At 50.8% G+C, this 27960-nt stretch overlaps 1 protein-coding gene and 2 long non-coding RNA genes across 6 annotated transcripts; 1 reads left to right on the plus strand and 2 right to left on the minus strand.

Moving 5' to 3' along the window:
* On the plus strand, positions 1469–25793 carry LOC106504800. 2 transcript variants are annotated; one of them, XR_002335531.1, is made up of 3 exons: positions 1471–1791; positions 13336–13868; positions 22637–25793. It is a non-coding gene; the product is annotated as an uncharacterized LOC106504800 (long non-coding RNA). The 2 variants fall into 2 exon arrangements; XR_001298605.2 differs by lacking the exon at positions 22637–25793 and having other exon boundaries at positions 1469–1791; positions 13336–15740.
* LOC110255398 lies at positions 5737–14187 on the minus strand. The gene is made up of 2 exons (XR_002335532.1): positions 14058–14187; positions 5737–7506 (listed from the first exon to the last, which is right to left on the minus strand). It is a non-coding gene; the product is annotated as an uncharacterized LOC110255398 (long non-coding RNA).
* Positions 16362–27837, minus strand: KCNE3 (potassium voltage-gated channel subfamily E regulatory subunit 3). Of its 3 annotated transcripts, none has more exons than XR_002346940.1 (4): positions 27387–27831; positions 25800–25884; positions 21714–21863; positions 16362–18279 (listed from the first exon to the last, which is right to left on the minus strand). XR_002346940.1 is itself a non-coding variant. In NM_214093.2 (4 exon segments), a coding segment is annotated over 1 exon segment (300 nt). In that variant the 5' UTR covers positions 18241–18279; positions 21714–21863; positions 25800–25884; positions 27179–27254; the 3' UTR covers positions 16367–17940.

Consider the following 27960-nt stretch of genomic DNA (forward strand, 5'->3'; position numbering starts at 1 on the left):
AGGTGGAGGTCGTTGTCTGTGAAGTGGTGGAAGGGAGGGACTTGGAGCATAGTGATGAAGAGCAAGAGCTGGGTTCGAATCCTAGCTCCACCAGGGATAGCTCTGTCACCTTGCAGATGTCATAAACCTCCCTGGGTCTTGGTATTCCCCTTGTTAGAAGGAAATAAAAATAGAACCTAATGCCTAAGGCTGTTGTGAGAATTCAATGAGGGTAAGACATGTGAAAACTCAGAACAGGCACAACTTGCAGTGGGCACTCAATACAGAGACAGCAAGTAGACCGAGGAAGAGCCCAGAGGCAGGGAGTCCAGCCTGCACTTGGGGTGAGGATCATGTCGTCAAGGCACCGTTAGACGCTGGTGATGGTGTTTGCCAGGCTGCAGCAGCGACCTGAGCCACAGCTGCACCCACATCAGATCCTTAACCCACTGCGTGAGGCCAAGGAATGAACCTGTGCCTCAGCAGTAACCCGAGCCACTGCGGAGACCATGCCGGATTCTTAACTCACTTTGCCATAGCAGTTACTCCCCCTTTAAACATTTAAGAGCCTTGGAAACGTGTATGGATGCACTGCTGAAATTTTTTTTTTTTTTTTAGATTTTCATTATCAGAAGCAGAGAAGATTTTTATGATAGCTGGTCTAATGAGTTCTTTTGACAGCGTGAGCCCTTCACATAATGTGTTCAACCAGAAAGTGGTCACATCCTTTTGTCATGTGCAAATACTTAGGAAGTATGGAGTCAGAGTTCCGGTCATTCATTCGATAAATATTTATGCAGCATTTGCTGTGTGCCGGGCTCTTCACTGGGTCCTGGGGGAAACCACGGAACAGAGAAGCAGGAATGAACAGTCCCTGAGCTCACAGAAGTTACAATAGAGTAGAGAGTAAAGTAAGCCGGCACTTACTGTCCAGGGTGATAAATGCTTTGTGGGAGGGGGTATGGGGACTGATGGTGCTTAGAAGTTTTCTGGACCCAGCCAGGGAAAGAGAGCAAATAAAGTACACTTCACTTCCTGGGATAAAGTGATGTAAATAGATAATCTGAGACATGAATAGGAGTTAGCCAAGTTGATGCCACACATTCCGCCATGAGTCAAGACTAGTTTGCTTAAAGAGTGGGCTCAGGGAGTTCCCGTCGTGGCACAGTGGGAACGAATCTGACTAGGAACCATGAGGTTGCGGGTTCGATCCCTGCCCTCACTCAGTGGGTTACGGATCCGGCGTTGCCATGAGCTGTGGTGTAGGTCGCAGACGCGGCTGGATCTGACATTGCTGTGGCTGTGGTGTAGGCTGGCAACTGTAGCTCTGATTAGAACCCTAGCCTGAAATCTCCATATGCCGCAGGTGCAGCCCAGCAAAAGACAAAACAACAACAACAACAACAACAAAAAGTGAATTCATGCTAAAGAGTAGTGAAGAAAATACTGCATAACTGGTGGTGTGTGTGTGGGGGGGGAGGTCTGTGGTGTCAGAATTTCATTCCTGACAGCTGAGGATAAGGCAACTGCTAGATGTCTGGGACCTAGAGTTGACTAAGCAGTCATATAGTGAAACTCACCTAGAGAAGGCACCTTAATAAGTGACCCGGAAAGACAAAAGAAAGGGAGGAAGTGGAGATTAAGGGGTAGCTCATCTTTCAGGCTGTAAGCGTGCAGACAAACAAGGGGTGGTACGCTGGGAAAGGACAAGTGCCGGTGACACTGCTCGTGGCACGGCCAGTAACTCCCTTTTAAGATGTGATTTTGGAGAAGAAATAGTCCTTCTTGGAGACTCAGTGCTCCATCTGTAAGGTATGTGGTTTTGACTCTTTACAGGGAGATAAGAGAGCGTCCTTGTCTCTGCTCTGCTACTGGAACAGAGAGTGAAGTGGGCAGTCAGACAGCAGCTTAGTATCGTTTCAGTTACACTGTCACTTGAGCCACAACCTGGCTGAAGCCAGAGGATGTTAGGTCCGATGTTGAGCAGGTGAAGTGGTGCAACTGCCAGTCTAGAAAGGGAACTAACCTTTCTCGATTTGTGGTTGGCCCCTGATTATTTACTGAAGGTTTGCCGAGGAAAATGCCCGGTGGTTTTACTTAGTTGTCCACCCCTCTCCCTGCTCCTGTCACCCTTCTGCTCTCCTCCTTCTGTTACAAGGACCTCAGAGAAGGAGCCTAGAGGGGCGGAACCCAAACCAAAGCTAATTGTTTGCAAATGGTGGCATTTCAGGTCTCAGCATGTGAATAATCTTTAGAAAATGGGGGGGGGGGGGCATCTATTGTTTTGTTAGCCTGGCCCCCACCCTTTCCTCTGGGAATAGTAACCTTCCTTCTGTTTGAACACTGGTGGCCCCATCCCAGTCATGTGGCTCCCATGGGGGCTAAAAATCACTATCCTTCACCCTCGGCCCAGAGCTGGATATGTCAGCTCAAGCCAGGGCAGAGGGATAGTGTGTGAGCTGGAATTAAGGGGCTCAGTCATCCCTCAGATGGCAAGACTGAGACGGAGCCAGAAACTGTCAGTAGCCACGTGCCTTGCTGTGTGGAGGGAGCCCATCTGTAGCAGGGAGGCCCAAAAGAGAGGGAGGCAGGTCTGGGGTGGGGCTGGGGGAAGGGGGGATGAGAAGGGGGAGGAGAACCAGCCAACTGTCTACCTTGTGGCATTAAATTGCGCCTGTTTCCACTGTCCTGGAGGCCCGGCTACAACTTTCCCAAGTGATACATTTGACTTTTGACAACTTGGGGTTTCTGTCCCTGGCAACCAAAAAAGTAACTGCCTGACCCAGATGTCCTTCGTTTTCTGCTGGAGGTCACTACTCACTGTGTTCAGATACGGGGCTACTGCTCCTGGTCCTTGGCCCCTCGAAGGTCCAGCTTCCCTGGAACAGCTCCTAGCTTCTCATGTCATCTCATATCTTTACGGTTCACCCAGGGGTAGTTGTAAATTTTTTTCTTACAGTGACCCTTTGAGGTGGTCAGAGCAGGGCAAGGCTACCCCTATATTTTGCATCAAGGACATTAGGGTAAAGTCACTGTGCGACTGCTCCAAAGTCACATAGTTTGTGAGAGGAAGAGCAAGGTCTTGAACCCAGGATGTGGCTACGACTCTTTCTGCTAGAGTCAGAGCCAGGTCATTGGACTGGCTCAGAATGTGATGTTCATTCATTCAGCAAATACCATGGAGCCTGTGCTGGGCCCAAGCACCATTCTGAGCCTGGGGTCCCGTGTTGAGCAAGACACAGCCCCTGCCCTTACAAAGCTGATAACCCAGTATGAATACAGACCAGTAAACAGGTAATTACAATAAAGCGAGCTAGGTGTGATGGCTGGTGGGGGGTGGAATTCGGGGTCCTTCTGAAGCAGGTACGAGGGGTGCTAAACCTGATCAGGAAAGGCTTCTCAGCAGGATCGCTGCCAGCCCATAGGGCACTTTTTTAAAAATCAGCAAAAAGGACACACCCTTTCCTCAAAACATTTGACTCCCAGCTGCCAGAAAATTGTCATACAAATAGATAACTCTGTAACATCTATGGCGGACCCCAGCTGTGTGCAGGGTGCAACCTGTGCAACGGTGTGAGGCACTCTGCTTCCAGAGGAAATGCTATTTAAAAGCTGAGATCCAAAGGACGAGAGTCTGAGTTAGCAGACTCCCTACCTGTAGGCCCCTTGCGTGTCTGAGAATCGTGTCTGCTGCCAAACCTGTCATTATTTATTTAGGCTGCACGTCCTCCTGTGGCTGCTCCTGTGTCCTCATGGCCACCACCCCCTTTCCCTTCACTTCAGCCCCGTCTGCCAGGGAGCCCAGAGCCGTCTGTCCTGCAGGTCACACGATCTCCCTAGACCTGTTTGTCTACCAGAGATGAGGTTTAGGGTTTGTGTTTCTGGACCGGAGCCCTCAGTGGTGCCTAATTCAAAAGGGAAGAAACCCCAGGAGAAAACCTGATCCTCTCTGGGGGTGGTTGGGGGTGGGGGGCTGGCCTGGAAGGAATAATATCTGAAGGCCCGGAGCCGTCTCCTGATTGGCTGCTTATGATGCCATTCCCTTGATTGTAGTGTTTTGTTTTTGTTTTTTACCTGCGGTGTTTTCTTAGCTCAGTAAGAGGCATAAATGAGAAGGGAGCGTGAAATCCTGGTCTTAGAATCCTAGGCCTAGGGAAGAATCTCTCAGAATGCTTTCCCCTCCCAGCCCTCTCATTTAGGTGCAAATAAGCAGCAAGTGCAGCATTCAAGGGGAGTGGAAATGGCGTGTGTCTATTAGAGAAAACTGGAGGAGGGTTTGGAAGAGAACAGGGACCGTGCTGTCGCTTTGTTTTGATAGCATTGGGGGTTCATGTGTTGTTGGAATGTTTGTGAACCTCAGAGTTTTTAGAACCAGCTGACAGGTGGAACTATTTTCCTCCCCAGATCATCTGCACTTCTGTGTAAGCATGGAACAGGGCCCCGTAGCGATGTCGTGAATGTCCGATCATGAAACGAGCTCCCCTTGGAGATTTTACTGATCCGCACCCCACACTCTACTGCCCGTGCTGATGCCTGTTATGTTCTGTTTAGTGTATTATTTATTTCGGAAGTCACTGGAAATTATTTTCATCCTGTACCCCTTTTTATTTCATGCCTGTCTGCAGGTCCTTGCAGGGCGATTTCATGGAAGCTGTTAGAATGGTAGACTGTTCACATGGAAAGAACTTTAAGGAATGTCTGGTCTAACTGCAGATTATAGCCAAGGAGCACAGGCCCGGAGGGGGCATTGAGTGACAAAGGTCAGCCGGGGAATTAGAGGCAGAGCTTGGGTGTCAGGCCCAACATTCTTTCTGCCACAGATGCTCTAATCTCTTATGCCAAGTGATTAGGTTGAGATGAATTTTGGCCTGGTTTTGAAAAGCCCGCTGTCTTATCTCTTCTCTCTATAAATCCCTCTTTCCCAGTTCCTTCCTTTTCTCTCCCTTCTCCCTCCCAAATTTTGACTCTGATCCAGGAGCCACAACAGGTGTTGGGCCTGCCTCTCAGCAAATCCCGAGTCCTGGCTGGCACCGTCGTGGGGGTGGAGCACGCCCTTGTGCCACCCGATTGGCTGCCAGATCAATTTCAAGGCCTCTCCGGTAACTTCCAAGGTGAATTCTCCCAAAAGGCTCCTTCCACCTTGGCCCGTCTAGTGACTGGCATGAGAAAAGTCTTCAGAAGTCTCCTCTGAGCCCCCACGGGGGAAGAATCTCTTACTGCAAACTTAACTTGAGCTCCCTAAGGATTATTCTTTTTTGTACTGAGCTTGACACAGTGTTCGTGTGCAGTGGAGGCTAGTGAAACAGGCCCATTGCTGACAATGATGGTCATAAAAACGCACCCTGTTACCTGAAACCTTCCCAGACGCAGTCGGTCCCCTGGCGAGGGCTGGGCCGCTGCGGTGCTGAATGTAATCCCTGTTACAGGCTCAGTAAATATTTACCTGCAGTAAATATGTAAGATAGGCCTGCGTTTGAGCTTAAATTACATCCCCGTTTTGAATTCACACGGGCGCGGGCACGTCCAGTGTGGCAGACCTGGGGTGGACACTGCTCGGATCCCCCCCTCCCCAGGGCCCGCTGGGAAGAGTGTTGTCAGCTGCAGCATCTTTGACGTCTGCTGCTGTGTTTACACCACATGCAGGCGCTTCCTCTCCTTCTTCCTGTCAGTGATTGCCTGCAGACAGGCAGAGCCAAGCCATCTCTGGCCCCCACAGGGCCTCTCTAATGGGCAGGGCTGTTCTGTGGCTCCCCACTAGCCTGGCTGAGACTTTCTCAGAGCTGCGATGCCGGCTGAGGCGTCTCCTGCCCGAGCCTCCCTCTTTCTCCCTCTCCTTTCAGAGGCGTCAGATCCGAACTGCCGTCTGAGGCTCTCCCCCCTGTCCTGTTCCTTCTCCCCTTTCTCCTTCCCAGGAGGCTCCCCACGAAGGCTCCTGCCTTTCTTACTTCTCGTGGGCATACGCTTCCCAGAGGCCCCAGCAGACGCTTCCACCAAGGAGGCCCAACTCAGCAAGTCTAATTTTCACGAAGGCCTCTGGTGTCTCCCGAGAGGAACTTATCCTAAGCAAAGCGAAGAAACCGGCAGTTGGGTCTAGCGACAGAATCTTCAGCATCAAAGAGAAGTGGGTCAGAGTTCAGTCAGTGTTAGGTTTATCATGCAGCTTTCTTTCTCGGCCTCACTGCAGCCCTACCCCTGCGCTGTCATTGGCTCGTGCTTAGTAGTTTGTGGAGGGAAATGGGGGTGAGAAGGAATTAGCCAAATACAGAAGAGCTGCTTTACTAAGGTCTTCGTGCATCAAAAGGGCATCAACGATACCTATTGGAAATTCATGGGACAAAATATAGCACAATGGTGGGAGAAAAGTATTCTTCTCTCCTCTGCACAGTCCATGTAATAGAGTCTGTGGACTGGGGAGTCCTGGCATCTCAAGAAGCCAGCAAGTGAGAACCACTCCTGGTGCTTCCCAGAGATTAAGAGAAGCAATACACAAGGAGCTGGGGTCCTTTAATAACAATCGGAGGCAAAGCTTGCAAAAGTACATACAAATTTGAATTACAGGTTATCAGAACCGAGATGAGCTATAGAGCCCATCGGGTTTGCTGGTTCTCAAACTATGTTCCCAAGAGATTTTCAAGGGCCCAAGGGGAGGAATGGTATAGACAAAATGTAAGTGTATGGTAGCCTGAGGAAGGGAGAGATTAATTTGATGCAAAAAAGTTTTCAAAGTAAGAGGCTGAGCCGATAGTGAACTAGTCTAGGTCCGATGGCAAATAGTGGAAGAGCTGAGATAAGAACCTTGGTTCCCTGGGCTCCTGTGTCCCCTCTTAAGAGGCTCTAGCTAGTACTTTTGTGATGTGGTGGCTGTGAGCAAATTACTCAGAATGGAAAGAATTTGAGGGTCACAGGGTGTAGGTTTTTTCCTTTATATTCCTCCTCCTGGGAGAAGAGCTGAGTAGCATCCAGTCTGCCTTTTGGATGCATTTGGGTGACTCTAAACAAGTGTGCTCTTTCTAGAATCTGGTTTTCATTATTTTTATATCCTCAGCCTCCCAAGTCAGCTGGGCAGAGATGCAGACAGAAAGGCCTAATGGAAGGAATGGGATTGCTTTTAATTTAGCATAAGAACCACCACACCCCACAAATCAAAGTCCATGGAGGTTTCCACTGCCCTGCAGCAATGTCTCAGCAAGCGTTCTGAGATGTTTAATATGCTCCGGAGGAAGAAGTCTGTGTTAGTCCTTCGGGGGGAAATGTTCCATGTCATAGGCTTATCTTGGAGCTTCACGATGCTCAAGGGAGAATCTCTGAGGAGCTCTGCAAAAGACGTCTATTTGACCTTAATCCAGTGTTTTGCAAACTTGCTTGTTGATGGAAACCTTTATTCGTGGGCTATCTGGTATCATCATACAGAACACACCTGGGAAATGCTGAAGCGAAAACTACTCACTGGGAACAGAGAAGTTTGGGTTATGATCCTGGCTCTTCCATTAACTGGCCTTTTCCATCTTTGGACTCTAGTTTGCTCAGCTGCAAAAGGAGAGGGTTGGAATCAATGATCTAGAGAGAAAAAAAGATTTGCATTTATTGCACACGTTGTCAGGCACTGACATGCCACGAGGGTCCTGCCCTTAGAGGGGCCCACGCTGATTTTAACCTGCTGTCATCATCTTGAGATTCTTTTTTTTTTTTTTTTTTTTTTTTTCCGGCTGTAGCATGTGAAAGTTCCTGGGCCAGGAATCAAACCTGCACCATAGCAGCAACCCAAGGCACTGCACTTGACAATGCTGGATCCTTAATCTGCTATGACCCAGAGGAACTCCCCATCTTGAAATTCTAATTATTTTTCAACAAAGGGCTTTGCATTTTCATTTTACACTGGGCCCTGTAAATTATGCATCAAATTAAGTGGCTGGCCCTGTGTGGGTGTGTGTACCTGTACGAGGGAAAGTAAGAGAGCGAGAGACCCCTCTAACATGATCTCTGATCTTTACATCAGGCTGATGGAGGTGTGTGAGTATTTGTGATATACCGATGTGGAAACTGAGAATGAATGAGGTGAAATCAATTGCTCAAGGTGTCATAGGGAGCAAATAGCAGACCCGGGATTTCAAGCTAGACCGCTGAGCTCTAAAGCTTTTGCTTTCCCCACTAGATCAGGTGCCAGTGCAGTCTATAATTCTAAGATTCGTTTGCTTTTTAAGCTACTACTAGATCTCACTGTTCAAGTGACAAAATAACTGTATTGATACCACTCACTGTCTAAGTGACTATCTGCTGAATGAAGCAGTGAGCGAGGGACTGGATGTCAGTGGGTTGCATGGCTGATGAGAGGGAGTGAGTGGGTGGAGAAGTGAGACAGCTGCGGAGTCCAGCAAGCCTGGTCCTGCCATTTATCAACCACGTGACCTGGGCTGGCCTCCTTGACTTCTCTAAGTCCCTGTCTACCTCCTAGGCATGTTTTGCGGATTAAATAAAATAGTGCATTGCCTAACACGTGGTAATCTCCCAAAAGATTATTACTCTTCTTTTAATTAACCTGGCCAGGCTAGTTTTGCTCCTGTGATATCTGAGCTCCAACAATGGAACCCATTTGATTAGTTCAATAGCTAGTGCAAAAACATTGTATTTCTTGATTTTTTTCCTAAATCAAATTAAATTTTTCTAATTTGAATCAAATTAAACTTGGAGTTCCTGCTGTGGCTCAGGGGTAACAAACCCACTAGTATCCATGAGGATGTGGCTTCAATCACTGACCTTGCTTAGTGGGTTAAGGATCCAGCATTGCAGTGAACTATGGCGTAGGTTGCGGACGTGGCTCAGATCCTGGGTTGCCGTGGCTGTGGCGTAGGCTGGCAGCTGCAGCTCAGAGTCAACCCCTACCCTGGGAAACTTTATGTGCCACAGGTGCGGCCCTAACAAGCAAAAAATAAAATAAAATAAAATAAAAAATTAAATTTAGCTTTAGGAGTTCTCATTGTGGCTCAGTGGAAACAAATCCAGCTAGTATCTATGAGGACTTGGGTTCCATCCCTGGCCTTGCTCAGTGGGTTAAGGATCCGGCATCGCCGTGAGCTGTGGTGTAGGCCGTAGACTCCACTTGGATCTGGTGTTGCTGTGGCTGCCACATGGGCCGGCAGCTACAGCTCCAACTTGACCACTAGCCTGGGAACTTCCATGTGCTTCGAGTACGGCCCTAAAAAGACACACACACACAAATTAAATTAAGCTTCATGCTCATTAGCTAATAGGTTGGTGGGACATTCAACATCAGAACTTGTGTGGATATGCAAATACCTCAGGACTCACTCATTCCAAAAAACCTGAGGAGCCACCTTCAGTCCTTTGTAGTTGTAGTTCATTGTCACAGCAGGTGTGTTGCAATCAGATGTGTCTGGCCCAGTTGCTCAAGGCATCTACTCCTTCTATTCTAAACCAGGCCACCAAGAGCTATTATCTGGCTCCCAAAGCCATGGCTTAGTGTTTAATCCCCAGGTGCCATCGTGGTCACCACTGCCAGAAATCCTTGGAGAGAGCCATGTGCAGGTCCTTAGGTCCCCTCCCTCCTCCTGGCTCTGTAGAAATCCAACTCTGCTCCTCTTGAATCTCCAGCGCTTTCCCCTCCCAAAGAGTTCAGCTCTGTCCCTTTAAGGATGTATATGTTGAAACAGAGACCTCTAAATGCCTCCCCCATAAAGAAAGCCTCCCAGCTTGCAAAGGACTGACTGTCCTTCCAGAATGATACTTGAAGTCTTTTTGCAAGGTCCACAGCGGAAAAAAATTAATTGATTGGATTCATTTGTTCATTGGCATACAACGTTCTCCAACTTTTTCATCGTCTGCGAAGACTCCCATGACCCCTTTCTCCCTTGGCCACTGCCGTTCGCATGTCATCCTGTATCTGAACTGCAAAAACTGGAGGAGCAAGGAAGAGAAGGCATAGTGACAGACTAGATTATGTTGCCAATTCGCTCCGTTTCTGGGTGGGAACTGTCACAGCCAACGCTTTGGAATCCCATATCTCTCATCTTCTGAACCCCTTGGGAACAATGAGAGCGGCGGGTGGAAAAAAAAACTCAGCTTGGAAGCTTCGATTTATGGGAGTACATTTATATGTCCCCAGCAGCTGGGTGATGGGTGCGTGGGGCCCAGAGACCTGGGCAGAGTGCCGGGTGACAGAGTATTGGAACAGGCTAGGACACTGGTGTTCATGGAATAGGTAAAAGAAAAGGCAGCGTTAGACCATACCAGCAGTTTCCCCCGACGACGGCAGACAGTATGCTGGGTGGCTACCAAGTCAAAGGCAAGTTTAGAATTTAGCTCCGGCGCAGCAGCAGAGCTTTCGATGTGTAGTGCGGGGCCCTCTAGTGGCCAGTTCTTATTCAGTGACCATATCCTGCTGAGTTGTACACTCACTGCCAGCCTCTGTCCCTGCCTTGTCTTCATTTTGGTTTTGCTAGAACCAGCTATGTCCTGTCATCCCATTCCTGTCATTACTGACAACTCCTTTGGGACCAGCTCAGTGCTCGGGAACAGTTCTTGGGGGACCGACTGATTCAGACGGAGATGGAGAGCGGCATGCAGGTTTTGGGCGTGTGCTCTTGAGAGACGCATCAGTGAGGAAGTAAGGAAGCAGGGGTGGGCGGAGGGAGATGCTAACTCACAGTGTGGTTGTAGCTAAAACCTCAGCTGATTCTCCCGGGAGTTCTGGAGTGGAGATGGCCCCTCAGAATGGTCTCCAGTTGATGCCATGGAATCAGACGTTTGTATCCCCACATCGGTCTGTTGCTGGTCATGTGTGGGCCCCAGAGTGGGGTATAGCCTTGGGTAGAAGCGTTCTCTGTGGCCCAGGGCAGTGCGTAGTGAGAGATACAGCTGGGAGCTCTCAGCACGTCCCCAGCAGCTGGGTGATGGGTGCACTGGCCCCAAAGACCTGGGCAGAACATCACTGCATCACTCCCTGGAGTTTGCAGTCATATTCAGGGGCTCCCCAAACCTGTTGTCTGTACCTTTCCTTTGTCAGTTACCCCTAATGCGGGGAGGAAAAGTCCAGACACAGAAGTCCAGGAGCTGTAGATTCCAGCACAGACTCCTGCTGCATGACCTTAAGTATGCCATCTAAATTCTCCTGGCCTCAGGACTAGCAAGAGCGTTCGATAACCTGCTTCCCCATTCATACTTCACAAAGTGTTCTCACATCCTCTTCTAATTGAATCCACCCGACCAAACTCTCTAAATCAAAGGAGATAATGGAGATGCAAGTGTCTTGAAAGGTTGGAAGCACGATAGACGTGTGAGAGATTATGTGGCATAATTGTTCATTCCAGCAGTATTTACCAAGCACACGCTTTGTGCTAAGCCTTATCCTGGTTGATGAGGGCAGAGAGATGCATTAGGCATAGTTCCTGCCTGCACCTTTGCATTGTTTCTAAGTGGAAAAGACGCGCCCGAGAGAACGATGCCTAAAAACTCTCAGTAGTATAAGCAGGGCAGTAACATGGGTGAAAGAAGCCTCGACCTTTGCAGAGGAGGGGCGGAGGAGTTCAAACTAAAGCTCCATAGAAATAAAACTCCTTTATAGGTAGAAAAGCTGAAGTGGTGAGCTAAACCTTCCCCCCATGACAGCGGAGACTGTGCCTTTCTTGTTTGCTATTGTATTACTTTGCCAAACACATCGCCTAATATCTTGGGACTTAATATTTCTTAAATAAATGAATGAATGATAAACTAAGAGCAGAACTGTTAACCTGTAGCTGTCCCATAGAGATCTTCTGAGATGTTTGTATTTATTTACTTTAATTTTTTTAGGGATGTACCCGCGATATGGAGGTTCCCAGGCTAGGGGTCTAATCAGAGCTGCAGCTGCCAGCCTACACCACAGCCACAGCAACAGCAGATCCGAGCTGCATCTGCCACCTACACCACAGCTTACGGCAACATCAGATCCTCAACCCACTGAGTGAGGCCAGGGATCGAACCCGCGACCTCATGGTTCCTGGTCAGATTCATTTCCGCTGCGCCACGACAGGAACTCCTGAGATGTTTTTAAATAGTCTCATCCTCTCTCCAACTGAGGGAGATGCACCAAATATTCACATTGGCTCTTTTCCTGAGAAAGAGCCCTTCTAATCCCCCGGCAGGTCCTGTGGCTGATCTCTGTGTCCGTTTTGTACCTAGTGTTGAGGGAGTTAGTGCTGTAGGGACTCAGGACTCAGGGACCCTCCCTCAAGAGCTGTCCCAAGTGGCTCATTAGTCCCGTAAGCACTGTGATAATGCCCTCTCTTCTTTTTGAGGCATTTCGGTTGTGGGTAGAAGGAGCCAAGACAGGATGAGACTGTGATTCTTTACTTGGTCTGTGAAGGGGAGCAGAGCGGCCAGCCACAGAGTGTGCTGGGCGATTAGGAGTGTTTCGTCTCAGGAAAAGATCTAATGTGACTCTCAAAAGAGACCTGCTATAGTGGGGAGAACTTGGGCTTTGAATTCAGGCACGTCTGTGTTAAAGTCTAGATAGCTTCAGGTATTAATTAAGTGAATGGTAAACGAGCTGTGTCACCTCTGAGCTTCTGCTACCTCATCTATAAAATGAGGTTAAAAATAATCACTTCAAGAGCTTCTGAAAGGGTGAAATAAGGTAACATGCAAATTCCCAGCACAGCACCAAGCAGAGATGGGTTGCTCCTCAAACAGTAGTTTTTCTTCCCTTTGTCTTTCCTGTTTACTAATTTCCTTCCCTCCTGCTCCCAGGCCTCCTTGTCTGTCACAGTTAAACGGCTCTCACAGATGGCGTCTCTGATTTCATCCAGGCAGAGCATGTTCTTGATTTCTTAGTGGCACCTCCAAGAGGTTTCTTTTTGCTGCATCAGGCTGCCTAAATCCCTGCCTTGTCGATTTTCCCTTTGCCCAAACACATGTCTTGAATATTACTCTAATGAGAGGAGAGACCAGACTCACTCATGCTAGAAAAAAATGAGCAAAAGTCTCACTTCCAGGAGTTCCCGTCGTGGCTCAGTGGTTAACAAATCCAACTAGGAACCATGAGGTTGTGGGTTTGATCCCTGACCTCGATCAGTGGGTTAAGGACCGGCATTGCCGTGAGCTGTGGTGTAGGTGGCAGATGTGGCTCGGATCCCCTGTTGCTGTGGCTGTGGTGTAGGCTGGTAGCTACAGCTCCGATTCGACCCCTAGCCTGGGAACCTCCATGTGCCGTGGGTGCGGCCCTAGAAAAGGCAAAAAGACCAAAAAAAAAAAAAAAAAAGTCACACTTCCAAGACAGGCTTAGTGATCCACGCCAGGCTCCCACCCCCGCCCTTCAGAAAGCATGATCGAATCAGAAAAACAGCCTTTCTTCCTTCTTGGCAGGGCTGTACATTTTTCGGTCATGACTCGTCTTGGGGAAAGTGAGGAGGGTGGAGTGAAGACCACGAGCTGTCCCCAAAAATCCACTCTTCCTTCCTCAGCCGTCGGCGTTTAGCCGGGACGTGACTGCTCCGTTAAGGACCCCAACTGCCAGCTCCCGTCGCAGCCCGTCAGGCCATGTTCACGGAGCTCTTATCAATAGATGGACGTGAGCAGATCGGACTCTGCAGCTTTTCCTTGCTCGCTTACGAGCAAACCTCCGGCCCTAGAGTTCTGGTCCTTCTCTCTCTTCACAAACTGGAAGCGCTTCCACCAGCGGGCACTCGGAAGCTGCATGTTGAGGATGGCAGTCGCTGTCCCTCCCTCTGAACCACCGAGCAGACGCAGCCGTCCACCTGCGTGGAACACTGCCCGGGACCACGCTGCCCCGGACCTCCGGACAAACCACCCTCCCGTCGCCAGGAAACATCCACGAAGACATCTCTCTCCCCCTCTTCTTAACCATCACATCCAATACCTGTCCCCCACATTTTCTGGTACTTACATAGTGTCCCACTTCGTTCTGTGTGGTGTTTTTCGTTGTGCGTGTGGGTTTTTGTTGTTATTGTTTTAACCATGCCAGCCAGGCCGGGGATCGAACCTGCACCACAGCAGCGACCCAAGCCCCTGCAGTAACAAAGCAGGATCCTTCTTCCGCTGCGCGACAAGAGAACTCTCAGTGTTACCTTGTTTTATTCTTTGTTTAGTGGGTGGTTCTCATCCTTAAGCCAGAAGGAGATCCCAAGATGTGACAGTCTGCTTCTGCTCCCATTTTTCCAGCAGCGTAGCCATTGTGGACGTGGCCCTGTTCCCCAGGTGCTTCTCCAGACTTTTGGCCTTAGCCAGATGTGAGCGCCACTGGGAGCCAGCCGTCAGTGATGCCTGCCACAGGGTGGAAAAGGATAGCCAGATAGCCACAAGAGGTGGGGCTGATTCTGTGATGAAAATTGAGTTTCAGAACCTTCTTGAGGAACCAGGCTGTTGCAAATCTCCAACCAAGACACCTGTTCTAGCCTGCAGGTGCCCCCCCCCCCCCCAGAGACCTGCCCTTAGCAGATGGGAACCTCTTCGCCACCCTCCGCTCATCCTCTCTCCCCACCAAGATGGCCCATAACCAGTAACTAACTGACATGGGGCATGAAAGTCTGACCCTCTTGCCTCAGCGGGTTGATTCTGCTACAAGGTTTATGCCCCAGTTCCCTGAGGATCAGGCCAGGGCTTGACATGACCTAAAACACACCCTGTTTGTCTTGTTCCCTTTCCTGTCTTCTTCCTTCTCTCCCTGGCATGTTTCCTCTGAAAAGTGCTTCCTCAATAAATGCGTGACTCAGATTCTGCTTCTAGGGAACCCAGCTTCAGTCTAGCGGGGTCAGTACTCTGCCATCATGTTCCCCAATCACTTTCCCCTTCATCTCTGGCAGCGTTGAGGCCCACGCTGTGGGCTGGGTATGCCGTGGTGCTGAAATCGGGCTGAGGGTGTGGAAGGGGCTACAGCAACACGTGGGCTCTATTGCAGTAGCTGTAAGAAGCACCTGCTACACAGAGATGTTGGGGAGGTTTTCAAAGCTGAGTTTATATGGGTAAAATGCTTAGGCCACAGTCTGACATGTAGTGTCTTACGTATGAAATGCTCTTAAGTATTAGGGCAGTGATTTCTTTGATTTTTTTTTTTTTTTTTTTTTGTCTTTTTACCATTTCTTGGGCCGCTCCTGCGGCATATGGGAGGTTCCCAGGCTAGGGGTCTAATCAGAGCTGTAGCCGCCAGCCTACACCAGAGCCACAGCAACGCCAGATCCAAGCCGCGTCTGCAACCTACACCACAGCTCACAGCAACACTGGCTCATTAACCCACTGAGCAAGGGCAGGGATCGAACCCGCAACCTCATGGTTCCTAGTCGGATTCATTAACCGCTGCGCCACGATGGGAACTCCCTGTTGTTTTTGTTTGTTTGTTTGTTTGTTTGTTTGTTTTCTTGTGTATTTATTCCAAGTGTGCCTACATGAGTTTACTGAAGTCTTGCTTTGAGGGCACAAGGTGATGTGCTGGGGTCTGGCCAGCAGAGGGCAGAACCAGTGCAGCCAAAAGATCCTATAGGCTGACTGACGGAGGTAGTGGGGATAGAGCCAGGGGGAGGGCCTACATCATAAAATATTAGAATGATTAAATTATACCTGAAAATCCTAGATTTTTATTTAGCCCAACCTTGGGTGTACATAATGAGACTTATTGAGCCCCTACTTTATAAATTCAGACAAATAAGTAGTTCCAGGCCCCAGGATCTCCAGAGTTGCCCTGGTATTTGTAGCTTCTCTTTTGACCTTGTGACTACCGTATTCTCCTTTCAATAAATCCCCCATCATGTGTATACTATACACATTGGATTTCTGTAACTTGCAGGCAAAGTAACTTGTATTACTTTACCATTAAGCCCTGGAGAGTATAAGGACTGCATGGACTCTCCCCCTTAGATGGTGATGCAGCCTCCATAGATGGGGCAGCCACGCTGGGCCGCTTCCTGCTCTGTCCACCACCAACCCGCGCTCTTCAGGAGGGTGGACTCGTCACATTTCTGCTTTGACTGTTCCCTTCATTCATTCTGCCCACTTAGATCCGTCCTCTCTCTCAAGGCCCAGTTCAGATTCTACTTTCCCTGACTCCTCTACATCCACTCAATCTCGTTTCTCAAAATCCTCATAGCATCCATCGCCTTAGACTTGATGGCATGCCATATTTTCTCTGGGTCATCTCTAAGGTCCCATCCAGCGACAGACTTCTGACTCTGTGGTCCACCCATACGTCACATCTTCTTAGGCAGGTCTCCACCTTTTCCCTCGAGAGGGCGCGAGGAAAGGTTTGAGCACCCGTGGGGCTCAGCACAGATGTGCAGGCAGTCAGTATAACCAACTGCTTGCTCATGGGAGCAAATGTCTTCTGCGAGCTTCCATTCAAGAAACACAAAGAAATTTTTTTTAATGCAAAACAAAACAACACACACACAAGCATTTATGTTTATTTTTTCAAGATAGAAGTAGCTTTCCCGCCCTTATTATAGAAGAAACATATCTATGGTCACATAAATCAAATATTACATAAATTTTTAAAGTAGAAAGGGAAAAATCACCCATAATCCTTCTCTTTAGAGGTAAGTGCTTTCAAAATATTCTTTCAGAGTTTTTGCTACACACAAATATGTGTTCCAATAGGGCCCTATGGAGACCCCGTAGAACCCCCTTAAATATAGAAATCAAGCAGAACGGTGGGAGGTTCCAGCCTGGGGCTTGGAGTTTGTAAAGTATTCACCTGCCACATTTCATGTATTGAACGATGGGAAACTATTGATAGCTGTTTTCGACCTATAAGCACAGCAGTTTTATGTGGTTCAACTCAATGTACGGGAAGCCCAGAAAGTCAGATCTGGCTGAGCCCTTAGGGACGTTCAGCTATTTCAACTTTCTAACTATTTCACAGTGCTGATGCAGGACAGGAGAAAGAGAAGGGTCTAGCCAGTTCATACACCACGCTCGTGGGAGAATCGGGGCTGCTTCTCTTTCCACTGAATCAGGTACCTGCCTTTTCACGCTCTGCTTCTTTGAATATGATGATCGTCTCGGTGTGATACTAAGCTTCCAGAAGCAGATTTTAACTTGGTGTCAGAAAATCTCGCACCAATTCAGCCAACAGGTTAGACGCTTCCTTAGAGGTAGTGGAGTCCCCAGGACTGGAGATGTGGCTGGAAGGGCAGTGGGACGTGGCTGGAGAGACACAGGAACGGTGGAGCTGAGCCTTAACATTCAGGGCCCTGTGCTCACATGACTCCTTCTGAAGGTCTTAGGAGGGGCCCTAACAATGTATTAACATGGTGATGTGTTTTTGTAATATTTGCAAACATAAGGTATTTTTGAATTCTTTCTCTTAAGGAAGGCACTCAGAATTGCATAGTTTTCAGGCCTAGATCCGCGCCTGGTGGCAGAGTTTTGAAAAACACGAGGCAAGGAGACTGGGTTCTCATCATGGCACTGCCCTGGCCCACACGGGCAGAGCGGCCCTTGCCCTGCTTCCCTCACAGGGAGTAAAATCACAAATGTCAAATGGGCTGAAAAACATCAAATATGAACAAATACAAATAACTTAGATTTCCTGTCTGGCATATGGGATAGTCGCTGCTGCTTCTCATGGTCGTTAAAGGTAACACATCAAAAAATGTGTCCTCCGGGCATCTTCCGTCTCATTTCCCTCTGCCTACCACTTCCTCTTCTCCTTCCTCCAGCCCAGCCCCCAATACTCCAGCCACTAGATGACTCATTGGTGACTCATATGCTGCTACTTCTATATATTTGTTCATAGGGCTTCCACTGTCTACAAAGTCGATCTTTGCTAGACAAAATCCTTATCCGCAGGGCCCAAATACGCCAGACCCTCTCCTCCGACCCCACTGTCGACTTCCCTTAGCGCTGCTTCTTGTCGGTCTTCCAGATGAGGACACTGAGGCCCGATGTGGCCCACAGCTGAGTTCTGGAGGCCGCGGAAGGGAATCCTCCGGTCTCTCGCGCTTCCCCGGCCTCCTAGCCTCAGATCATAGACACGCGGTTCTTGATGTAGACATGATAGGGGTCGCTGCGCTTGTCCACTTTGCGGGAGCGGGTGTACCCCAGGATGAGGCTGCCCACGGTGGCAGCAAAGAGGAACATGACAAAGAGAATGTACATGTAGGAGTTGTCATCCCGCCCAGGTAGGCCGGCCCGCCGCTCCTCAGTCAGGTGGTCTGGTCCCGGCCGGCAGAGCAAGTTGCTGTGAAGAGTGGCATTGAGAGCCTTCAGCACAGCGTGCAGGCTCTCATACCAGGTCTCGGTCCCATTCGTGGTCTCCATGGCAACAGGGGGGAAGGCGGGGAAGGATCAGAGGACGCTCTGGTGGTGACAGAAGAGAAAGGATGCTCCCATTACTGGCAGCTCGAGTGGCCTCCCCGCTGCTTTCGACCCAGCTGAAACCCCGGCACCACGCTTTCTCTGACTGCGAGTTTACCCGTCTCTTTCTCCACGAGACCGCAAGCCCAAGGAAGGCAGGGACCATGTCTCTCTCACTCACGGCCGCACAGGAGCACGTGTCACAGCCCTCAGTGCCCAGGAAGTCCTGGGAAGAACGTTTTCCTTGGCCGTATAGCCACGCTGACCTCTCCTTTCTTTGGATTCTGTGAGTCGCTGAGCTTTAGGCTAGAAGGACCTCAGGGACTGTTTAATCTGACTTCTTCCATTTTACACACAGAAATGGAGGCCCAGCGAGCGCAGGTGGCTCGACCATGATGACAGAGAACCTGGGAGGTGGAGCCGAGACGGAGCCCGGCTTTGTGATGGCCGGCTCGGAGCGCCTCGGGCCTCCGGGCCAGCTCTCGGCAGGACTGTGTGGCACCATCAGGGGACATTCCTCAGAGCCCTCCCTCAGCACGGTTCTTTCGGAGACTCCACAGACACCATGCAGAAGGTGTTTGGGGATGGCTCGGATTTCCCCCTACCTGGAGGCCAGAGGCTGGGTCATTTGCCCTCTAAGGCATCCTATGGCCTACTCCAGGTACTCCTAGCTAGTAATGGGGACTCTGTTGAAACAGAGGTGGCCAGGGAAGCAGGAAGAGGCTGGTAACGAGCGCAGGCGCAGGGCCCCAGGGCAGCAGTGAAAGGAGCACGCAGGCGGGTTTGGGGTTTTGCCTGCCCCAGAGAGACAAGCCACTAGCCCCTCAACTATCCTGCCTTCCAAAACAACGTCGCTGTGTACAGTGTGGCATCTAGTAGGCGGTAATAGATGCTCCTTTGCCTTCCTCTCAGAGATCCTTCGTCCTCAAGGTAGAAATAGCCAAAGACAGCCTTGCTTCCTACTCGCTGGAAAAACAGACGGCATATGCCTTTTAAACACGGCTCTACATTCACTTCCTTCAGGAAGCCTTCGTGGCCTCCCGACGTATTCCACAAGCTTTATCATCGCAGCCTTCCTGTCGCCCCAGCGCTTACACATAGGGCAGTGTGTGGCTTCCTCTCGCCATTGATAGTGCTTATCAGCAGACCACATGCTGAGGTCAGCAAGGCTGCGTCTCGCCCCCAAGTCGAGGGAGCACCCTCGTTCTCCTTCCCTCAGTGGTCTCTGATAAAGGTGGCCACTTCGGACTCGCCCATAAGCCAGGCACTCAGAGTTCACTGCCTGGTTCCAAAGCCCTCCTCCATCGAGGCAGGGCTGTCGACAAATGAAAGTAACACACTCGATTCTTAACAGTAAGATCTCTTCCCCGGAAAAGATGACAGTTAATTATGATCGTGATAAATAGTCATGACCAACTCCAAATGCAGAAGTTGGGGGAAGGAATCGAAACAATACGACAACAACCCAGGACTGGCCCGTGCTTCATGAAAGGCCTTTGGGAGGCCCTGCCATCTAGTCCTCAGGCAACCTTGTCCGGACGGAGGAGATGACCCGACTTGTCAGGCAAGACACCTGCGCCTTCCTCTTTCCTCGTATAAGCCAATGGAAAGCAGGAGCCGCACAATGAAATGAATGGCTCAGTGAATCATCCATTCGGCCCTCATCCCTGGAGACCCGCCCTTGGGCAGCCTCATCCTGGGAGCTCCGCAGGCCAGTCCCTACACTCAGGGGCACACTGTCTCTTCTTAAATAACGTGGAGACAATCTAGGAGCCACTGGGGCTTAAAGGAAGAAGGAAGGGGTGACTTCTGATCGGTGCTCAGAGTGTTCACAGGGACGGAAGACATTGAGCTGGACCTTGAAGAGGTTTTTGGAAGCAGAGAAGCCAGGGAAGGAAATGTATGGACAAAGACACGACAACAAGAAAGCACATAAAATGTTTTTAAAAATGCACAGTAGCATAAAAGGTGTGAGATGCGTAGACGGATGAGATGGAATGTGGGATGGAGAGACCGGCCCAAACCAGATCACGGAGGCCTTGCGTGCCGGGCTGGAGACTTGGAACTTTCCTCCGTAGTTGGAACGCTATTTTAAAAGGGGGTAAAATGATCAGATCTGTGCTTGGAAAGGGCATTCTGGCTGCTCTGTGGAGCAGGGGTGAGGGGGCAAGAATCGAGACAGGGGGCCCGGTGACAAAGTGAAATAGTTCAGGTTCAAGATGCTGAGTCTCGAGTCGGGTGGAGGGGGGGTGACAAGATGGAGGTGGGGACAGATGGGGGACGTGAGGGGCACTCGGGGGAGGGAATGGCTCATGCAACGCTTGCCGGAGGAAGGGGCCTCGGACAGTTTTACAGGCAGGCGACAGACGGATCGTATACATGCTAGAAGAACTCCCTTGGAGGGAAATACGTTTCTTGCCCTTCCGGCGCCCTTGTGCTTCAGCTTCCTCAGATATCAAAAAAGATTATCAGCAGGAGTTGTTTTTCAATGGTATAGAGCTTCAGTTTCACAAAATGAAAAAGATCTAGAGATCTATTGCACAACAGTGTAAAGAGAGTTAACGCTACGGAGCTGTACCGTTGAAAATGGTGAAGCTGAGGAGTTCCCGCTATGGCGTGGTGGATTAAGAACCTGCATCGGCTCAGGTCACTGGTGAGGTGCAGGTTTGATCCCCAGCCCAGCATGCAGCATAGGTTGCAGCTGTGGCTCAGATTCAGTCTCTGGTCCAGGAACTTCCATGTGCCATGGGTATAGCCATTGAAAAAAAAAGAAAAAAAAAAAAAGATGATAGGTTTTATGGTATTTTTTAAACCACATTAAAAAAAATTTTAGGAGTTCTCATTGTGGCTCAGCAGTAACAAACCCAACTGGTATCCATGAGGATGCAGGTTTGATCCCTGGCCCCACTTAGGTGAGTTAAGGATCCAGTGTTGCCGTGTGCTGCGGTGTAGGTCACAGACACGGCTTGGATCTGGTGTTGCTGTGGCCGTGGCGTAGGCCAACAGCTGCAGCTCCCATTGGACCCCTAGCCTGGGAACTTCCAGATGCCATGGGTGTGACCTTAAAAAGAAGAACAAAAAAATTTTTTAATGAAAAAAATAAATAAAAAGATTATTATCCCTGCTTGGCGCCCCCTCCAGTCTTGCTTGAGCATATGCTTTTATTGCAGTGAAGATGATTTTTAAAATATATTTTAATTTGACAAAGTGTCATTAAAATGAAAATCTATTTTTCATTTTTGAGAAGTAAATGCATATACATAGTTAAAAACAGTTGAAGCAGTACATACAGTGAGAATACAGCCTCTCTCTTCTCCCCCCCACCCCCCACCCCGTGGCCCAGGTCTCTGTCGCTGTCACCAGTTTTCTTGGACATCCTTGTGAGGGGGTTTGCAATTACAGGACAGAGGGAGGGCCCCTCCAGCAGGAAGACTCACCAAACAGCAGGCAAATGTACTGGCTCCTAGTCAGCTTCAGGAATCTCCCTGGGAACACCCTAGGGCTCCTCAGCCCCTCGGCCTCGTCAGGATGTCCCTGGACACATCCGGGGTCTCGGTGTTGACTTTGGGAGCTGGGACAGCCCAGAGCTTGAGAAGAGGGGAGGGAACAGAAGAGGAAGGAATCATACACAGAAAAAAACTTTAGAACTAGGGTGGATCGCCCAAGGCCAAGCCCCAAGGGTTGTGCAATAGCTTTGCTGTGGGTGCTGATCCTCTGGGCTCTCCCTCCTCTTCCTGCAGCAGCTGGATCGGGCCAGCCTAGGGTTGTGGTTATAGGAACTGTGCCATGGCCAAGGGACATCTGATTGTTGTCCTGAACTCCAGACCTGCAATGCCTCCACCGGGTGACTTCATAAGAAACCTCAGTTCAATGTGTGGACGCTGCTCAGGGCCCAGCTAACCCTGCAGTCTAAAACATTCTCTCTCCCCAGGGTCCTGGCCTCAGGAGCACCTAAAAGGCTGAAAGGGCCTGAGACCCAAGGAAATGATGCGAGTAGCAGAATGGCTTCCAGCAGTTGCGTTGATATTTTATGTAGAAATAGACTATGTTACAAATCAACCTATTTGGATAGACTGGGTATAAATACAGGCATGGCTTCAACACTATCATAGCTTTGCTGTAAAAATTGAAGAAAATTATGCAGTGCCTGGCCCTAGAACATTCCACAGATGTGGTGCTGGTTTTATCTGTGTAAGGGCGCGGCTGGCTGGGCTTTCAGAGTCCGTCGAATCTAACCTCCTTCATTTTACAGTGACAGACGTGAAAACCCAAGAGCTGTCTTGGTTCGGCTGCCACTTGTATGACTTTGGGCCTGTGACTTCCTTTTTCTGGGTCTCAGCTTCTGTCTTTCTCTATACAGTGGCGGCTTTGAGTGTGTAATCTTGCACGGTCCGGATCAGCTCTAACATTCCATGAAGATCCCACAAATCCACTCGGTGACATCATGCAAGATTGGATAGGCTGGCGGGAGAGGCGTTTGGGGGGCTCTCTCTAGAGCCCCTCACATCACAAGACAGAGGAAGCTGCGGACTTTTCCTCCCAGGTGAAGATGCCCTCGAGCCCCAGGACTGAGTTGCCTTTCATATTCTGGCCTCGATAAACTGAAGGCCAAATCAGGCGACTTGTTCACTTTTCCTAGGGTGGTCTAGCCTGGGGCAGACTCTGTGTGGAAAGTTGGGGGGCCGGGGGGCTCTGAGGCGGGGGTCAGTGAGAGCGCTTAAGCTTCACAAAACCATTCATTCCTCAGACCTTCCTTCCAGCGCCTGTCTGGATAGACCTGCGTGTGTGCGGTTCTCATGGGAGAAGCCAAGCGGCCATAGTCGCCCGTCTTTAGGTGCTGGGTTGAGATGGGGGTGAGGGCATCCTCTTGGGGCAGGAGAGGCAGAGAGCTGATCAAGAGACAGCTTGGTTCTCCATGACCTGGCTCCGGGTGCCCCGTCGGGGATTGGCAGCTGGCATCCCTGGGAATTGCGTTCCTCTCTCTGAGCTCCTTGGCTTCCTCTTTAAGACGGGCGCGGAGGATGAAGCTCTGTGGATGGAGGAGAGCCTTCTAGGCCCTGAAGAGTCCTCGACTTGACCTGGGAGCTAACTTGTGAGGAAGGAAGCGAAAGAGTGACTGGAAAGAGATTTTTAAGATCATTGAGGATCCAGACTCTCGGCCAGTCCCTCCATTTCGCAGATGAGGAAGCCGAAGGTCAGGGAGGGGACGTGATTCGGCCAAAGTGACGCGGCTGGTAAGCGGCCGAGCTTGGATGGCACCCAGGGCTCTGCGCTGCCGTTTGGGTGCTCTTTGCCCTGCGCGTGGCGGTGTGCCCTGGCACGACTGCTCAGCTCCGTCTCAAGTGAGGATCCAGTAAGAGGAGAAGTTGGTGACACTCAGAGGCGTTAGCCTCCCTTCAGGCTCGTCTCCCGCGGGGTTTCTGCTTCCGACCTGCTTGCTCCTGCGCTCCACGCAAGCCGGGGCTGCTCCCCCTCCCCAGCCCGGTGCCTCCTTTCCCGCACATCAGCAGGCGCTCCGGGAACTCTCACTTGGGTGTGGACGCATGAAGCTGTGATCTGAAGGATGACCTGGTGTCTCCGAGAGATTCTCTTTCCGGTTTCTCTGGGGAAAAGGGAAACCCCACCATTGGTTCTGCTGGTTTCCCTGTTGCTCCATTTGGGCTCTGCTTTCAGAATGAGGGTCGTAAGTGCCTGGAAATGTCGAGAGGCAGGCGGAAAATGCCACCTGAAGCAGACGGGGACCTGAAGACAGCTCTCGGGACTGTACAGTTTTGCCTCTGGCCCCTCTGGTGGTCTCATCACTACTGCGGACAGGGGAGGAGGTGGGATGGAGAGGAGCTGAAGGAATGAACCTTAACGTACAGCGGGAAGGAGACAGGAATAGTCTGAGCTGGAAGCGATCTTTTTTCTTTTTCTCTTTTTTGCTTTTTAGGGCTGTACCCGAAGCATATGGAAGTTCCTGGGCTAGGAGTCAAGTCGGAGCTGCAGCTGCTGGCCTACAGCACAGCCTCAGCAATGTGGGAGCCAGGCCGCATCTGCAACCTACACCACAGCTCACGGCAACTCCGGATCCTTAACCCACTGGGCAAGACCAGGAATCGAACCCGCAACCTCATGGATCCTAGTCTGGTTGGTTACTGCTGAGCCATGACGGAAACTCCAGAAGTGATCTTATCATCCTGGCATTGCTGTAACCTCCTCATTCAACCACTGGGAGAACAGATGTTCCACCCCCACCCCTAAGAAAGTTCCCTGTTACCTACTGGACAGTCTGACTTCTTCGGATTATCATCCAAGCTCCTTTGCATGTGACCCTCTCTCTAGCCCCATCCTCTCCACAGCTCTGCCCAGTGCCTGTGGCCCGTGACTCTGAGCTACAGGCCATTATCCAAACAGTGCTTGCATGGGCACACCTCCTGCCTTTGCTCGGGCAGGAATGCCCTTCCTCATGTTACCTGCCTGGTGAATTCCTCCTCATCCTTCAAGATCCAGGTCCAATATCACCTGAGACACCCTCTTCTGAGACACTCCCTTCCCAGCTGGTCTTTCCCTCTTGTCTGTTCCTAAAGTGCTTTGCATAAAACCCTCTTAGAGTACATGCAGTACTGAAACTGAGTGTGTGTGTCTCTCTCCCTCTCTCTCTCTCTCTCTTCCTCCCTCCTTCTCTCTCTCTCTCTCTCTCTGCCATACTTTGTGCTGGGAGGTGTGAGGGCAGGGACCTGTGCCTCATACAGTTCTTTATAGCAGGCAGTCAAGAATAGATAGATCAGTGACTCCTCTTATTAGACTCTCCCTCCTGCATACACATACGCATTCAGGAAAACAGCTTACTGTACTTAAAAAGCAACTTTGGGGCAGGCCAAAACAAATTCCGTTTGGTTTGGGGAAGGGGAGGCTCAGACAAAAGACAGCGTCTCTGTCAGGTAGGGAAGTAAGTCAGGGGAGGAGGAATTCTAAGTCACCTTTGGAAGCCCAGATGTTCTCTGCACCTGTACCCAATTTCATCCAAAGGGCAAACATTCTTGGCCCCAAAACAGCAACAGCAGCTTTGCAACTCTCTTACCTGTGTACCTAGCCAGGGTGCGGCCACACACACCTACCCGCTTACACACAGCCCAACTCCCGGGCCCCCAGCCTCTGATCTTGCCTTTCGGGCGTGCCTTTCATGGTTGCAGTCTTGGCTGTGTGCTTGGCTATGTGACCTTGAGCCCTGCACTTATTTCCTCTGAAACTCATCTATGAGATGGGGATAATTTCCCTGCCCTGCTTGTCCCACATGGGAACGCGGGAAGACAATGGGGAAAAGGTGTTTTAGAAGCTGCTAAGTATTACATAAACGTAAGAGAGAATTATTGGGCAGCCCGGTCGCCTTGTTTTTTTTTCTGTTTCCCTATTTCCACCTTGTCCCCAACATGACTCAAACAGCTATCCCTATGTCCCCTCTTCGCACCCTTGCTTCTCCTATCCTCCGAAGTAGCTAGGAGGTCCTTTATTACTCTTCTTGATTCTCAGACGACACTTACCTCCTTCAGAAGCCTTCCTTGTTTCTCATCCTCTCTGATCAGCCCTGTAGTCTCTTGCCATTTAGGGTACCATTCTATAGTCCTGCTGGTGATGGAGAGCACATCAGAGTTGGAGTTAAGAGATCTGCCCTATTTCGAGGACACACCTAGCCACATATCTTGGTTAAGAAATTTCTCCACTCTGGGCCTCATTTTCCCGCCCATAAGATGGGGTCTGGCCTCCCCCTTAGTAAGTATTTTGACAGCCACCCATTCAGTTTATAGATAGACATGTGTTTTGCGAAGTGTGGAGTGAGTGAGCGATGAAGAAAGTTGTTGGTTATCATCTCAAGGAGTCAAGGACATCTGAAAGTGGAATTCCCAGGTGGCCCAGCTGGCTAAAGAGCCGGCATTGTCACCACTGTGGCTTGGGTCGCTGCTGTGGTGTGGGTCAATCCCTGACCCCAAAACTGCTGCAGGCTCAGGCAAAAAAGAAAAGAAAAAAACCCTAAGAGCAGTTTCCTTGCCTTCAGCATGGACCTCTTCCAATTGGAGCCAACAGCTGGCTGGATGCCAGGAGATACCAGGCTCTTTTACAAGGTGCTTTTGTAGCTGAAGTGGAGACAGCCCAGGGCTAGTAAGAACTGGATTCTACTTTCATCTGGTCCCTAGAGTGACCCTGGGCAAGCAAAGCCATCCCCACCCTCCCGGGAGCCTCAGCTTCCCCGTGTGCAAATTGCCGAGAATAGGAGGAGATACTCCCCATGGGCCCTCACACAAGGTTCTGAACTCCTGCACTTTTTAGACCAGAGACTCTTGGGTCCAGTCCTCCTTCCCCCACATGCCCTGTGGAGTACAGCAGGACCGGGAGGCTCCTTTTACAGGTGGCGACCCAGCAAAAGAACGAACAAAGCAAAGAGCGGGTGGGTGGTTGGCACAGGTTTACACAACGTGTAAACTAAACCCCAAGTCTCCTACTCCCCGGGCTAGATCTGTTACTAGCATTAGAAGATGCCTTTGGGAGCCCCCCGGATTTCCCGGGACCGGGGAGCCTAGGGCGAGGGGCACCGCGGAGTAGCGAACGGGCAAGTCAACTCAGGAGCAAGCGGCTCCCGCCGAGTGAGGACTGGCCGGCACCCGGAGGGGCATTTCCGCGCGCGCGCCCTCGGCGGAGCCGCAGGTGCCCGCTTGTGGAACGAGCTTTGGTGCCGCCGTCCGGGAACCTGTGCGTGCCGGTACCAGCCCCCACGGTTTCCAGGCCTGGGATCCCTGTGGCTTGGCCCCGTCACGGAGCCACCCTCCACGTCGGCGGCCTCGCGGGGGGCAGGAAGATCCCTCGTTTCTTCCCCGGGCGCTGGCTCAGCCGGCTCGGCCTTCCCCACCCGGCCGGTGCGCCTTACCTGCCTCGCGGCAAGGCTCCGAGGGGCGCCCTCTGCTCGCGGGACAGCGCCTCCTGGGCTCGCGGGTGCCGCGCATGGAGCCCCAGAGCGCTCCGCCGGCCCCTCCGAGCCTGGTCAGCAGCCTCTGCTCTGCGCTCCGGCCCCCGCTCGCTGCCTTTTCTCATCCCCAGGGCGTCCCCTCCCCCGGCCCGCCCGGCCCCTAACCCACCCACGTCTCCTCCCAGAGCTGGCCTCCAGCACCTCCTCCTCCTCCTCCCAGCTGCTGGCCTCGCTCGGGGTGAGCTCCGACCCTTCCGTCCCCTGCAGCGCCTGCTTCCTGGATCTGAGACCAAATGCTTGCTTCGCTTCAGCCTGCCCAGTCCGAGGCAGAGCTCCGAGGGCGAGGGCGCTGGTGGACGCAGGCTTTGCTCCTAAGTGGTTGTGCGGTGATGGGCAAGTCATTGCTCCTCACCGGGCCTTGGCTTCCTCCCTATAAAACGGTACAGTTCCAGCCCGCAGTCCTCGCAGCGTGATGGTTAAGGTCAGATGAGCCCTTAGAATCCAAAGCAGTAAAGCCAGGTGATCCGGCGGCGTTGGAGAAATGACCTGATTCTAACACAAACCTTCTTTTCCAGACAGGATGCCGTTGGGGAAGGGGCTCGGTATGGATAAGGGGACTTGTCCCGGCTCACCGTGGGCGTCCCTGGCAGAGCTCAGACTCAGAATCCACTAGTCCACTCTCTCTCCTTAATCTCAGCCAGGGTCTCCTCCCTCTGATTTCAGAGAGACAGCAGTGAGTGATG

The sequence above is a fragment of the Sus scrofa genome, chromosome 9, assembly GCF_000003025.6.
Source record: "Sus scrofa isolate TJ Tabasco breed Duroc chromosome 9, Sscrofa11.1, whole genome shotgun sequence".
NCBI lineage: Eukaryota > Metazoa > Chordata > Mammalia > Artiodactyla > Suidae > Sus > Sus scrofa.